This window comes from Xenopus tropicalis, chromosome 10 (genome assembly GCF_000004195.4).
Source record: "Xenopus tropicalis strain Nigerian chromosome 10, UCB_Xtro_10.0, whole genome shotgun sequence".
Classification (NCBI taxonomy): Eukaryota; Metazoa; Chordata; class Amphibia; order Anura; family Pipidae; genus Xenopus; species Xenopus tropicalis.
In genome coordinates, this window is record NC_030686.2 from 43,958,504 (window position 1) to 43,973,132 (window position 14,629).

Below are 14,629 nucleotides of genomic sequence, written 5' to 3' on the forward strand. Positions count from 1 at the left end.
CGCGAGACAGGCCCTTTTATAAATGTGTGCCCTGTGCATACTGAAATCACGTGTATGCATGGGGCGCAACCAGTCGAATTAGCCGCTGACCACCAATGAAATTTAAGTAGCCCAATGTTAAGGTGGACTGGGCCCGTATTTGATTAAAGGGGGCCCCAGCTAACCAGAAAAGTTTAGCACGGCTGGGCCCCCCTTAAAAGTGGGAATTCTCTGGGCCCAGGACGACTGTCCCCCCTGATGGCGGCCCTGGCACCAACTGATCCCCATCTATGGATTTTGAGGCGAGAAACTGCCCAATATGAGCAATGACAGGTGGAGGCCATGGCGGTCAATGCTGCTGCAACACAGAGTGGGTGGCAGTGGGACGATTTCCACGCCACATATGACATTAGCCTTAGGTCCTGTACATGGAGGACTTGTCTATGCGGTAATAATATTTGCACTTGGAGACATATTAAAAATTCAGCAGCTCACACAGGCAAAAGGGATCCACAAGTGGGCTTTAATATGGGGCTCGCTACAGGGGTGCTACTCTGGATGCCTGGCTCCCCCATCATTCACAGAACCCACCACCAACCAAACTCATGGGGAACAGGGCATCACAGCTGGGTGGGGGAGGGATTCCCCTATAGTTAACCCACTGGTTCTCCTAGTGCACCCTGACTTGTGTGGTTCTAACCGAGGGGCGTTCTAGGGGGACCCCATGTGCTGCACACCCAGCAGGGTTGGACTGGGGGGTGCAGGGCCCACCGGGGCTCCCGCCCCAGGGGCCCTGCAAGTGCCCCAGCCGCGTCCCCTAACCCCCCCAGGGGCCCCCCTAACCCCCCCGCCTGACGTCCTCCCCGAGCGCGTATAAATTGAACGCGTCAGGGGAGGAACAGTCAGTAGGGGGAGCGCCGGCAAAGGTCGGACTGGGCCCACTAGGGCGGCCCAGTCCGACCCTGGCACCCAGTGTTGGACCAGCCAACCATGATACCAGGAAAACTCCCGCTGGGCCCAGGGGTCAGTGGGCCTTCCTGCTCCTGACCATTTGGCCTGTTTCATGGTCATTCCCTATTTCTGAATGGGAAGAAAGAGAAGGAATAGATGGAAGAATAGATGCTAGCATGTAAATAAAACAGACTAGGAGAATAAAATGGTTGTGAAGAAAGGAGGATATTTTGGAGAATGGGCCCATGGTCTTAGGTTCTCTGGTGGGCCCCTGGGGTCCCAGTGCGCACCTCTGCCGCTTCCGAATTCAGCATATATATTGTGTCATGCACAGCTCTCTAGAATGGCACCCCGGTGAGCAAATAACACTGAGCTAAACAGCACAATAATGGTAGCCTCAGTGAGGGGCAGTGCCTGAGGAGCTGTATGAGGCGAGGGGCAGGTGCATGCCAGGGTACTGGGGAGTTGTACTGCTCCCTCCTCTCACATTCTTTGGATGCCTCAAGCTGCTCATTAATCTCCAGTGCAAAGTCCCCATGCTGAATGCACTAATTGCTCACTATTATAAACACTGCTGCCATCATCAACCCCCCCACCCCTCCCCTCACTGGCACAGCTCCACCCTGCTGCCTGAGGTGCTGCAATAATACTCTATGTTCTGTCATACTCAGTTGGGTCAGTCTATGTACAGGTTTATAGATGCTGCTTGGATGTCAAATGACCCATTAAAGTGGTTTCACTGACAGCAGACATGTAAAGATGCCACCTGTGCCTATGGGCCGTATTATATTCCCCGGGTCACATGACTCGGCGGCACTGATTAAACTTTACTCTGAGGGCCCGAATCCCGCGTAAGCTCATTGGAATAGGCGCGCCTCTCTCTGAACTTTCTCCTCCAATCACGTCCCTCGGCAATACTGTCCCCGCCCTCTTATTGGACATCTCTCATATTTGTCACCGCCGCGCCCTCCCTTTCGCTATATAATCTATAAGCTGGCAGAGCCTGAGTTCAGTCAGGCGCAGAGTAGCGGCTCGATATGGCTTCGGAGCGGGTGTGCGTGTTGGAAAAGGGGGATTCGGGCTACGGGTTTCATCTGCACAGTGAGAAGACCCGGCCGGGCCAGTATGTGAGGCTGGTGGAGCCTGGCTCAGCAGCTGAGAAAGCAGGACTGAGGGCAGGGGACCGGCTCATCCGGGTGTGCGGGGAGGATGTGAGGGAACTCGGGCACCAGCAGGTGGTGAGCAAAATCCGGGCAGCGACTGAGAAACTCACCTTGGAGGTACAGGGAGTAGAGGAGGAGGTGGCCCCCAGCTCCCCTAAAGAAGAAAACAAGGTACTCGGCTCAGAGCGAATTATGGGGGCAGCCTGGCGAGCCCACTGCACCTGGTCACATGACTTGCCTACTGGAGTCCTGCTGATAATAGCTTCCCCTTCAGTATGGGGGGGTCGGGGCAGTTTGCTGGCTTTATACGTAGTATCCTACCCCTGCTAAGTGATGCCATGCAGTGCCAGGGTATATACTGCTCTTGCTAGAGTTTCTAATGCTGAACTTGTGTTTGCATAGTGGATAATGTACCCCCTATTGTAAAATATAAGGATATTATAAGTCAGAGAGGAGTTCCTTATAATATATAGTGACTAAAGTACCCCCTATTGTAACATATAGGGATATTATAAGTCCCTGAGGAGTTCCTTATAATATATAGTGAATAAAGTACCCCCTATTGTAACATATATGGATTTTATAAGCCCCTGAGGAGTTCCTTATAATATATAGTGAATAAAGTACCCCCTATTGTAACATATAGGGATATTATAAGTCACAGAGGGGTTCCTTATAATATATAGTGAATAAAGTCCCCCCTATTGTAACATAGGGATATTATAAGTCACAGAGGGGTTCCTTATAATATATGGTGAATAAAGTACCCCCTATTGTAACATATAGGGATTTTATAAGTCACAGAGGGGTTCCTTATAATATATAGTGAATAATGTACCCCCTATTGGAACATATAGGGATATTATAAGTCACAGAGGAGTTCCTTATATAGTGAATAAAGTACCCCCTATTGTAACATATAGGGATTTTATAAGTCACAGAGGGGTTCCTTATAATATATAGTGAATAAAGTGCCCCCTATTGTAACATATAGGGATATTATAAGTCACAGAGGAGTTCCTTATATAGTGAATAAAGTACCCCCTATTGTAACATATAGGGATTTTATAAGTCACAGAGGGGTTCCTTATAATATATAGTGAATAAAGTGCCCCCTATTGTAACATATAGGGATTTTATAAGTCACAGAGGGGTTCCTTATAATATATAGTGAATAATGTACCCCCTATTGGAACATATAGGGATATTATAAGTCACAGAGGAGTTCCTTATAATATATAGTGAATAATGTACCCCCCTATTGTAAAATATAAGGATATTATAAGTCACAGAGGAGTTCCTTTACTATATAAAAGCATGAGCTGAAGGCTGACTTGTAATATCCTCATATTTTACAACAGGGGGCACTTTATTATAATATCCAAGTTTTAGTGATTTGTGTGACAGAAATTACATCACTGAGCTCTGATTATAACTGATGACATCACTAGGCACCGTTTATAAGGATCCCATAGGGGAGTGATCAAACTGTAAATTATAAAGATATAATCAAAGAGCCATGATTTCCTGTAAAATGGGTTCTTCTACGTGGTGCATAGTGATGTCATCAGTTATCTTTAATTTTAATGATGTAATTTGTCATATGACTCACTGTGTCTATAAAAACCGTACCACTATTATATAATATGATATTAGAAGTCACCATTTGTTCCATGACCAATAGAACGCCTTGTGGTTTTAGACTGGTCATGGAATGCCAACAACCATTGACCTCATGTCCTTATATCAGTGATCCTCAACCAGTGGCTCAGGGGCAACTTGTTGCTCCCCAACCCCTTGGATGTTGCTCCCAGTGGCCTTCAAACAGGGGCTTATTTTTGAATTCCTGGCTTGGGGGCAAGTTTTGGAGGCATAAAAAACAGGTGTACTGCCAAACAGAGCCTCCTGTAAGCTGCCAGTCCATATAGGGGCTACCAAATAGCCAATCACAGCCCTTATTTGGCACCCCTAGGAACAGGTTTCATGCTCGTGTTGCTCCCCAAGTCTTTTTACATTTGAATGTGGCTCACAGGTAAAAAAGGTTTGGGACACCTGCCTTATATGGATCTCTTTAACTTTTAATATCCTTATAATTTACAATTGGGGGTACGCTATTCTCCGTTTAGTGGATCGGCCACACACGGCAGCCAAGCTGATGATGGATGCCGCTGTCATTAGTGGGAAGCAAACTATGGGCCAGAGAGTAATCGGGACCCCACAGGGTATAAGTTCCAGGAAAGGCTTCTAGGAAGGGACTTTATAACAGAGGCTCGGCTGTCTCGGCACAACTATTCTAGATACAAAGTCAGTTGCAGCTCAACAAGCTTTTTGCCCCTGGGCCTTGCCAGCACTAAAGACAGCCCTGGCATGGCACCGCTCCAGTCTGGTGTGGCAGCTTCAGCTGGGTACCTGAGTGCCTCAGTTGCCTGGCATGAATCCTAGACTTGGGTATTTAATTCTTTCTATAGAGAAGGGTATATAGTACCCTATGTGTTGGTGGTGGTGGAGCTGTGCCATTATCCTGGATTGGCATCAATTACCAGCCTATGTACCAATCAGAACCCCCCCCCTCCTCCTCCAAGTAGAACTGACATATGTTTCTGAGTAATGCCCACTTTATCTAGACCAATGATCCCCAACCAGTGGCTTGGGGCAACATGTTGCTCCCCAACCCCTTGGGTGTTGCTCTCAGTGCCCCCAAACCAGGGAGTTATTTTTGAATTCCTGACTTGGGGGCAAGTTTTGGTTGAAATAAAAATAAGATTTCCTACCAAATAAAGCCCCTGTAAGCTGATAGGGTGCATAGAGGCCCCTAATAGCCAATCACAGCCCTTATTTGGCACCTCCATGAACTTTTATGGTGCTTGGTTGCTCCCCAAGTCTTTTTCCATTTGACTGTGGCTCATGAGTAAGAAAGGTTGGGAACCCCGGATCTAGACCATATTCTCTGTCTTTAGGCAGTGACATGCAGAGTGAGCATGACCACTGTGGTTACTCGGCTCAGTATAAAGACCCACACTAGGTAGTTAAGACTGTCACCTTGTTCCAAGTGGCAGTCACAACTGACACTTGTAATAAAAGCATTTTTCTGGCAGTCTATACAAGCCATGCCAGGGAGAGCCTTGGCAGTGCCATAGTGTCATATCATATGGAAGGTAATGGTAAGAGAACCCTTGGCTGCAAAGGTCATTGAGTTTCACTCAGTGGGTTCTAAAAGTCTCAGGGGCCCCACTTACTCATTGCCCTTTTCTGAAATAAACCAAACCTTGGCACCTGACAACAAATTGTACCTTTTTGCAAAGTTGTGCAATGATTTTGTGTAGCTGTACAGCTAACGTTCTGCTCTAGAGAGGTGTTGGCTTGAGAAAAGGTCTGTTAAAACCACCACTTTCACACCAGTTTCTTCCCTGCTTGAACGTGTTCCTTTCTCATCCAGTAGGCTATACTGGGGTCTAGGGGTGTGAAATGGAGCATTAAATAGTATATATAAATACTCTCCTGGCTCTGTCATGGATTATTTTGCACACTGAGACGCATGCCAATATTTCATATGTAACAGGGCTTTAGCTGCCCCCCCCCCACCACACTGAGTAATGACCCCGCTGTGTTGATCATGCCGCCTTCTCCCAGTTGGCAGTTGGCCAGTCGGAAGGCTAGAGGGAAGGTGGATGATCGCTGGAGGCACGAGAGACTGCAGAGGATAAATGTGGGGTACTAAGTAGTCTGGGGCCCTCCTGCATTTATGGGGCCTGCTGCATAGTAGTTACCCCAATGAGTGCAACGTTTCTAACCAGTCAATATCAGTGATTATTATAAAGGGGCAATATGGATGGCATACTGCATGTTTATGTATATATGGCTCTGATTTTTCTTTTTCTCTTCCCCTGTACTAGGCAACTGAGAAGCAACCCACCCCTGTCCTGGATAGGGTAAGTACCACTATAGTGCCCGACTATGCAAAAGGCTACAATTAATGATTTATTCCCCCTTCCCCATCCTGTTGGCCCCTCGCTGGATAGATGGCAAGTTTGCTACCAGAATGAAGTTGCGGCTGGGGGTATTTGGACAAATCTGACCATATATTGGGAATGAGGAAGGTTTGTCTGGTGTTTGGTACATTACTGTGTGAACTTCTTCTACTTGCCCCCCCGCATGTCACTCTCGCTGCGGCCTCCTCACTTCCTCTTGTTTCCCTGCCAAGCTGCTAACGAACTCTCAGCTGAGGTCCCCCCTCCCCTGCAAGAGTGCATTGTGTGCAGCATGGGGGGGTCGACTCGGTTCATATGTAGAACTAAGTCGCATTGCTGGATGCTCATTTTACTTTCGCAGTGTGGACTCAGACAATTGTAGCCTTTCTGTTTTTATACAGACTTCGTGTCCTGCTTGCACTTTCATCTACCCCCCCCCCCTTACTTTGGCACTCCCTTTTGACCGCTTTTGGCTGGGGCTTTAGAAGTCTTCATGTGCCAATTTTATGCCAACTGAGTTGGGCAGAGGGAAGGAGAGAAGATTTGTCGTGTCGAGGCATGCTGGGGGAAGGCGGAAGCAGCTAACTTATTGCTAGTAACCTGTTCTTTGCCTACTGGGGCTGGTGTGGGGGCCCACAGTTCTGGAGATGTGAGGGATGAGTTCTACCTCTCATTATAAAACTAAAGCACTGTGACTGATATCTTACCCTTGTGTCTCTCAGAAGGAGCTGCGACCCCGACTCTGCACCATAAAGAAAGGACCAAGTGGTTTCGGATTCAACCTGCACAGTGACAAGGTTCACCCAGGGCAGTTTGTACGAGCGGTGGATCCCGACTCACCAGCAGAACTTGCAGGGCTTCTACCCAAGGATCGCATTGTAGAGGTATGAGCCACACTAGTGGTAGCATGGGGTTCCGGACATAGTGGTACCCCCAGGGCAGTGATCCCCCAACCAGTGGCTCGACACTTTGCTCAGCACCCCCTTTGATGTTGCTCTGAGAGGCCCCCTACAGGCCTGCAGTCTCCACGGAGCTACCAAATAGCCAATTACAGTCCTTCAGCATCTCCAAAGTACTTTTTTTCAGGCTAGTGTGGCTCACAAACACTTTTTACAGTAAAAAAAAGATTTTTGATCCCTGCCCTAGGGAATTAAAATAGTTTAAAGACCCCCTTCCTTTCTATTTCTGCTTTTAGCTTGTCATGCCTTAATAGTAGGTGGGGCTATTTGTACTGTACTTCATGGTTCGGGGGGGGGGGAGAAGAGTTAAAACAGAAGGTGACGGCAGTTTTCTAAGCATTATATTTTTTATATAACTGATACGTTTACCCAGCATAACTACCTTTGATCTGAGGTACTGGCATTTTTTTAAAAATATAATCTGCAGGCTTCTTCAACCTTCAAGTCTATTGAAACTTTTATGCTTCCATTTGATGGTAAAAGGTGCTGGGAGTTTCAGTCAAGCGTTATCTAATAGGTAATAATTTTGATCATGTTGGTTTAACCCTTGATCATGTATTGGAGAACCAAGGCTAAAAAGCACTGTTATGGTATTGGCTGCCAGTAGCATTTAGGAAGTGATGTCACTGCAATATGGCAGCAGTTGAAAGTCTCTAACCAGGACCTGGCGATTTAATTATTTTGAAATTTCTCGGGTCAGCATAAACTTGCATTGTTATTGTGGTGGTCTTTGTATCTCTCGCAGGTTAATGGCTTAAATGTGATTGGGAAACAGCATGGCGATGTGGTGGCTGCCATCAAGGCAGGGGGAGACGAGACTTCCTTGCTTGTCTTGGACCCAGAGGCAGATTCCTACTTCAAGGAGTGCAATGTGGTTCCGGGAAAACAGCATCTGACAGGCGAGTAACCTATATTGCTTGTGTCTTTTCCTCACCCGCCTCTGCAATCTCGTTAACCAGATTATATAGATTGCACCAACACAGCTTTCTGCCTAACAGGTGGAACAGGGGAGGGCTGTGGGATTTACAGTACCTATTCCTTCTCAGTAATGCTGCACAGCAAACTATCTTTCAATAGGATTGCCATTATGTCAAAGGGATTACTTCTCTCTGTATCATTGCTTTTTATGGCATTACTGCCAACAAAGGGTTGCTGTGGAAACCTTGAGAATAATCCTAATCACGCTAATTATCTTAGTGGTTTCACCCTCCCCCTTCTTATATAATCATGCTCCTTTCCCATCACTCCTTGGTGCTGTCCATCTTAAAGGACAAACAGTTTTTTGTTATAGGCGTTTGTTACCTTTATTCTATACATCTTCAGTAAAAACATTGCCATAAAGTCTGCACGAGCCGTGGTTTATATGCTTAATTGTGCCTATTCGGATCGGCGGTATCCGCCGCGGAAGCTTTGAAGTAGGGATGCACCACATCCATAACTTTTGGGTTCAGCCAAACAGACTCTGCAATAGATCTGGATGAATGCAGAGCTCTAATTTGCACATTGCAAGCTAAGAATTGTAGCTTTACACCTACATAACTTTCTTAGGTTTGGTTTGGCTGAGTAGTTGGGGTTCCTCCAAATGGCACATACCTCTTCTGCTTGCCTTCTCCTAGTTTAGGCTTGTCTGGATTCCTGCCCATAACTTGGGGTAGGTAGAAGAGGCATGTGCCTAGGCGCAAGGGTGGGCAGAGGCACTGGGCACATACATTCTGCCTGGCTGCCCCTAGTTTTGGCTTTTCGGTAATCGCATAGGATTCCTGTGCGTGCATCTGTCGAGGTGACCGATGTCGGCAAAATCCTTGGATATCCGTAGTCTTGACTATGGACAGGATGGGAAATTTTGACTGGGCACCTTTTGAAGGTGGCCAGACATTGGCAAAAGTTAATGCTGAAATGCCAGATAAGGGTAGAATTATTATTTCTACCTGCATATCTGACAGTTCAGCTCTTAACGTTGGAGAAAATGAACAATTCTTCCTGCAACTGAAGATCATAAGGTGACAATACACATTACAATTAACTGGTGGGGAGGACTGGTGAACTTCCGGGAGTTGCCTTGGCGCTCTTATAGTTAGGCCTGGCACTGAATCGTAAGATGGCTGGCACCTTATCTGAATTATATTGTAATCTGTTAAAGGGTATAGCTGACTGGAATAAATGGCTGGAAATTGTCTGATCTGGCCATACACACAGATGGGCATAATGCCTAGTCAGCCTTCTGTTTAATCAGAATTCTGTTCAGAAAGACCAACTGCAGTATGAGAAGGATCACAAGATGGTCCATCAAAGCAGCCACTGAATAAAAGGCTGCCCAGTAAGGTTGAAATCGGCCAGCGTGCCCAATCAGATCTGTGCCTGCATGGCCACTAAGGCTCTAATAACTCTGGTTATTTCATTGTGTTGACATTTCCAATAATCCTTTGTCCGTAACATGTGACACTGAACAGGATTACATTCTTGTGTGCTATGGATTTAGAAGCTGAAATGAGCTGCCCGGGAGTTTGGGATTTCACCATGAATTTCATACTTGTACAGTGTAGCACATTGGGGATGTGGGTAATTGTAAGTCTTAAGGGTTTTAAGATAAGGAAGTGGGGGGGGGTTTAATCGACATTCTAGAAGTATCACTTCAGTGTATTAGTGCATTCAGTTGCACGCAGGCCCAAACGGAGTCAAAATAGGCCCAAGGATTCCAAGTACCCAGAGGCCCAAACAGCCCCCCCAGCTCAATAAATAGTGACTGTCTATGGCACCTTATAGCAGCCCCTCTGGCATTTGCCTGAACCCACAGATTGCCAGTCTGGGCCTGGGTCCTGGCATTCCAAGTACCCAGAGGCCCAAACAGCCCCCCCCCCCCCCAGCCCAATAAATAGTGACTATGGCACCTTACAGCAGCCCCTCTGGCATTTGCCTGAACCCAGAGATTGCCAGTCTGGGCCTGGGCCCTGGCATTCCCAGTACCCAGAGGCCCAAACAGCCCCCCCCCCCCCAGCCCAATAAATAGTGACTGTCTATGGCATTTGCCTGTACCCATAGATTGTCAGTCTGTGTGACCCAAATAGGGTTGCAGTTTCCGCTTGCCCCTATGTTTTTGGGCTAAAAAACCCTGCTAGAATGTTCCTAAGCCCCAGTCGGTGGTGGTCACAATGTCCACACTTACATTCCAGACTTAAGACATGAAATTAGCGGCTATGGAACCCCTACCGAAGTGCCCCCCCCTCGTTTTTAAATATCCAGAGACTTCATTAACTCTCCTCTGTATGCTTTTGTTTAGTGTCTCCAGGGACACAAATCCAGCCTGAGAACTCAAAGTAAACACACAGACGATTAGTATAAACTCTCGGGCTTGGCCCAGTTCCCGCTGGGTGCTGGAAGGATTGGAGACTGTTTCCCCGGTGCCTCTTTATACAACAACAATCTGCTTACACTTCCAGTGTGCAGCGCTCTCGCTTCCCTTCTCAAACCCGACTCAATGTTTATTGGGTATTTATGTTTATGTCGCAGGCGACAGTGTAAACGTATTGCTTGGTTGAGTGTGATGTAGGGCTAGTTTGTGCACCGGCTGACCCGTGCTTGTGTAAGGCTCACACAGTACAAAGGCTATGTTTGAACTGGTGTTGCCTTCCCGAGCCTTAATTACATCCAAAGGGAAAATAGCTAAGCCTTCATTCAGGGGATCTTTTTAACCTTTAAATTCAGTCATTCTATCCTGCTGTTTTTGTAGGTTTTAGCTATAATCTCCTTCTCAGAAACTTGGCCGATGTATTGTATCCAGTACCCTGCAACTGTGGGGGGGTGCTTTCTCTGCAGTACCCTCTTTTGTAATGTATAAGGATATTCTAGGTTACCAAGGAGTTCTATAACCTGTACTTGATCCCAACTAAGATATAATTACCCCTTATTGGGGGCAGAACAGCCCTATTGGGTTTATTTAATGGTTAAATGATTCCCTTTTCTCTGTAATAATAAAACAGTACCTGTACTTGATCCCAACTAAGATATAATTACCCCTTATTGGGGCAGAACAGCCCTATTGGGTTTATTTAATGGTTAAATGATTCCCTTTTCTCTGTAATAATAAAACAGTACCTGTACTTGATCCCAACTAAGATATAATTACCCCTTATTGGGGGCAGAACAGCCCTATTGGGTTTATTTAATGGTTAAATGATCCCCTTTTCTCTGTAATAATAAAATAGTACCTTGTAATTGATCCCAATTAAGATATAATCAATCCTTATTGGAGGCTAAAAGATGGAGATGCAAATTACGGAAAGATCCCTTATCCGGAAAGCCCTGGGTCCTGAGCATTCTGGATAACAGGCCCCATACCTGTACTTTTTTTTTTTTTTTTTATTATTGCAAAAAAATGTTTAGAATTATTTGCTTAAAATGGATTGACTTCCTTCTGGATAACAGGTTCCCAGATCCCATACTTATGTATTATATTGATGCTGCATGGGCCAACCCAGTGCAGCAATTTTCCAGCAGCCCCATCCACACCCTAAGGTTCCACACCCCCCCCCCCCCCCTTACGCTAGTTTATTTACTCATGGCTGTCCCTCCCCAGTGCCCCATTGTCATGTATATACCCACCCCTCTGATGTCAGAGCGCTGGGTCAGCTGGGTTTTGAGTTGTAGGGTTTGGTGCACATCACAACTCCTAATATTAAAACCTCAGCCTGGCTAGTCATTTCCTGCAGTGCTTAAGGGTGAATACACACTGGGCTACTTAGTAGCAGCTACTTGTCACGGCTACTAAACTCCAGAAAATCCCCTGCCATAGACAATACTGAGAATTGCCTCTGCTAAAACACATGTATAGACAATTATCAGTAAATGATCAGCGTTGTCTGTTTTAGTAGCCACGACATTAAGCTGCTACTAGTAGCTCTGTGTGTCTTCACCCTAAAGGTATGTACGATACAAAGAAACTGAATGCTTGGTAAATGGGATTTATTTTTATTCTGACCACTAAAATCCCAATTTGTTCTGTTTCACAGGCCCCTTACCAGAAAAGCTTGCCAATGGTGGCCTGGAGAAGGTATGTGCTTTATTCATAGTTCAATTTATTATAAGTTTCAAGTAAAAATAAGATTTCACTTATTTAACTTTTTCCTATCGCAGCTTAATAACTCAGAAGAACAGATTCACCCAGAGTCCCCTCTGTCTTCTCCAGAGCCCGCGCCGGATATGGTCACCCCAAAACTGGAAGCACAAAAGGTATTCCTTGAATGCTTGATAATAATGGCGTTCCCCGTACCCCTGTGTTGGTAAATAAGCTTGAGGCTGAGCAACAATATTTTGGCATGGCCAGTGGCTTTTTACACTGAGATCCAATATGTATTTGTTTGCTTTCTTCTTGACTTTCCAACTTAAAGGTCTTAAACCGACCCCAGCAGCTCTTTGAGCTTACAATTTCCTTAATTTTTATGACTTATTTTTCTATTCAGGTCCTCTCCTGTTTATATACCAGTCTCTCATTCAAACCACTTTTTGGTTGCTAAGGTTATTCATACCCTAGCAACGGATAACTACTGAAAATCCAAACTGGAGAGCTGCTAAACAAATCATCATAGATATTCGACTCTACCTCAGTGGTTCTCAACCTTCCTAATGCCGTGCCTCATGTTGTGGTGACCCCCCCAACCATAAAATTATTCCTAAGACCATAGGAATTATGTGTTTTCCGATGGTCTTAGGCGACCCCTGTGAAAGGGTTGTTCGGCCTCTAAAGGGGTCCTGACCCCACAGGTTGATTTAACTGTTTATATGATGTAGAGCAGCGGTTCTCAACCCCTTTACGTAACTTTTCTGCTACTAGTGCATTATTTTAAGCTTATTGGGCTTGATCAAATTCTGGACAGAAGATTGGGCCCAGGGCAAAACATTAGTAATAAGCAACTTTGTTCTGGAGCAGCCATGTTTAGTGCATTATTTAGCACATTTGCCCAGCAGTCAGTACTACTTTACCATGGAATCAGCAATGTATTTGATCTCGTATACTTGGTCTCTCTCATTCAGGACAGCTCAGAAAATACCCCCGCGCCTGCCTCAGACGCCACTTCCCCCACAGAGCCCGTCCTTGACCTGAACATGTCGCTGGCACTGGCCAAAGAGCGAGCCCACCAGAAGCGCTCACAGAAAAAAGCGCCATCTATGGACTGGAGCAAAAAGAAAGAAGTGTTCAGCAGCCTGTGAGAAGGGGGATAAGAAGAGCTGCTCCGTAGCTGCGCACCTTAACCATTCTGTGGCTTCTCCCAGCAGCCTCTTCCTGTCCCGCATTCCTTTCCTGCGGCAGCACCACGCACTTCCTGTCCTGTGAAGGGCATTTAGTCGGCCATTGTCAGCTGGATTGTTAATACCCGTATCTCTGGCTAGAGTCCGTCCTGGTCTATCTCCTGTGCAGCCCCATAACATGTGACCTGAATACCGTGGGACTGTACGCCACCGCCTTGTGCGCCAAGGTGTATGGTCACATGCTCTGCGTCAGTGGCGCTTCGGGGGGGGCTGTCGTTCTAGCTGAGCCGGTTTAATTCATGAATAGAAACTTCATTTCAGAAACTCTCGTGGTCCTACTGAATTTCCACTATTTTTTTTCCTATGACTTCGGTCGGAGGTTTGTTTTCTAATAACATTTTTGTGAAGGTTATAACAAAATATTTTGCTATTTAGCTAAATACAGATTTCTCGACTTTTAACCCTGTCTGTTGTCTTGTTTGTTGTGAGAAGTCACTTTATAGCCAAAGGAGAAAGCCGCACCTGTCCAGCAGCTGCATATTATCCGCCCAGGTGTTGTGGATGTAATAGGCTTAACCACTGGCAGGGTGCCCCTAGGGGTCCAACTGCTAATGTTTTCCCTGGATCTGGCATGTCATAAAAATCACACTGACTCTCTGGGTATTTCCTTGTAGAATGCCATATTGCATCTCATTACCCATGAATCCCTTGTGCCTACGGGCAAGCATACAGTTGGGTGAAAGGGTACTTGGGTAATCAGATGCAGTACCTGGGCTGTTGCAGTTTTTATCACTACTAAGGTAGCAGTTTGTCCCAATGTACTAGCACCCCTGGTGGTTTAACCTCGTGGAGATGTTATGTTGGCTCCCTCTACTAACCTGATTAATGCTGTGATTCCCTGATGCCCAGCAGCAGGCCTGGAATGGGAGTCAAAATAGGCCCTGGCATTTCAGGTACATAGAGGCCCAAACAGCCCCCCCAGCCCAATAAATAGTGACTGTCTATGGCACCTTACAGCAGCCCCTCTGGCATTTGCCTGAACCCACAGATTGCCAGTCTGGGCCTGGGTCCTGGCATTCCAAGTACCCAGAGGCACAAACAGCCCCCCCAGCCCAATAAATAGTGACTATGGCACCTTACAGCAGCCCCTCTGGCATTTGCTTGAACCCACAGATTGCCAGTCTGGGCCTGGGTCCTGGCATTCCAAGTACCCAGAGGCCCAAACAGCCCCCCCCCCCAGCCCAATAAATAGTGAGTGTCTATGGCACCTTACAGCAGCCCCTCTGGCATTTGCCTGAACCCACAGATTGCCAGTCTGGGTTTGGCTAGCAGAAATGTAGTTGTACAAGTCATGTTCCTTTACTCT

At 46.4% G+C, this 14,629-nt stretch overlaps 1 protein-coding gene across 1 annotated transcript; it reads left to right on the forward strand.

The window, feature by feature from the left end:
- Positions 1-1,948: 1,948 nt before the first annotated feature.
- slc9a3r1 (SLC9A3 regulator 1) lies at positions 1,949-13,724 on the forward strand. Its single transcript, NM_001006750.1, has 7 exons — positions 1,949-2,264; positions 5,987-6,022; positions 6,784-6,945; positions 7,766-7,919; positions 12,027-12,067; positions 12,151-12,246; positions 13,048-13,724. The coding sequence occupies exons 1-7, from the start codon at positions 1,968-1,970 to the stop codon at positions 13,222-13,224; spliced, it is 963 nt and encodes a 320-aa protein (NP_001006751.1). The 5' UTR covers positions 1,949-1,967; the 3' UTR covers positions 13,225-13,724.
- Positions 13,725-14,629: the final 905 nt, after the last annotated feature.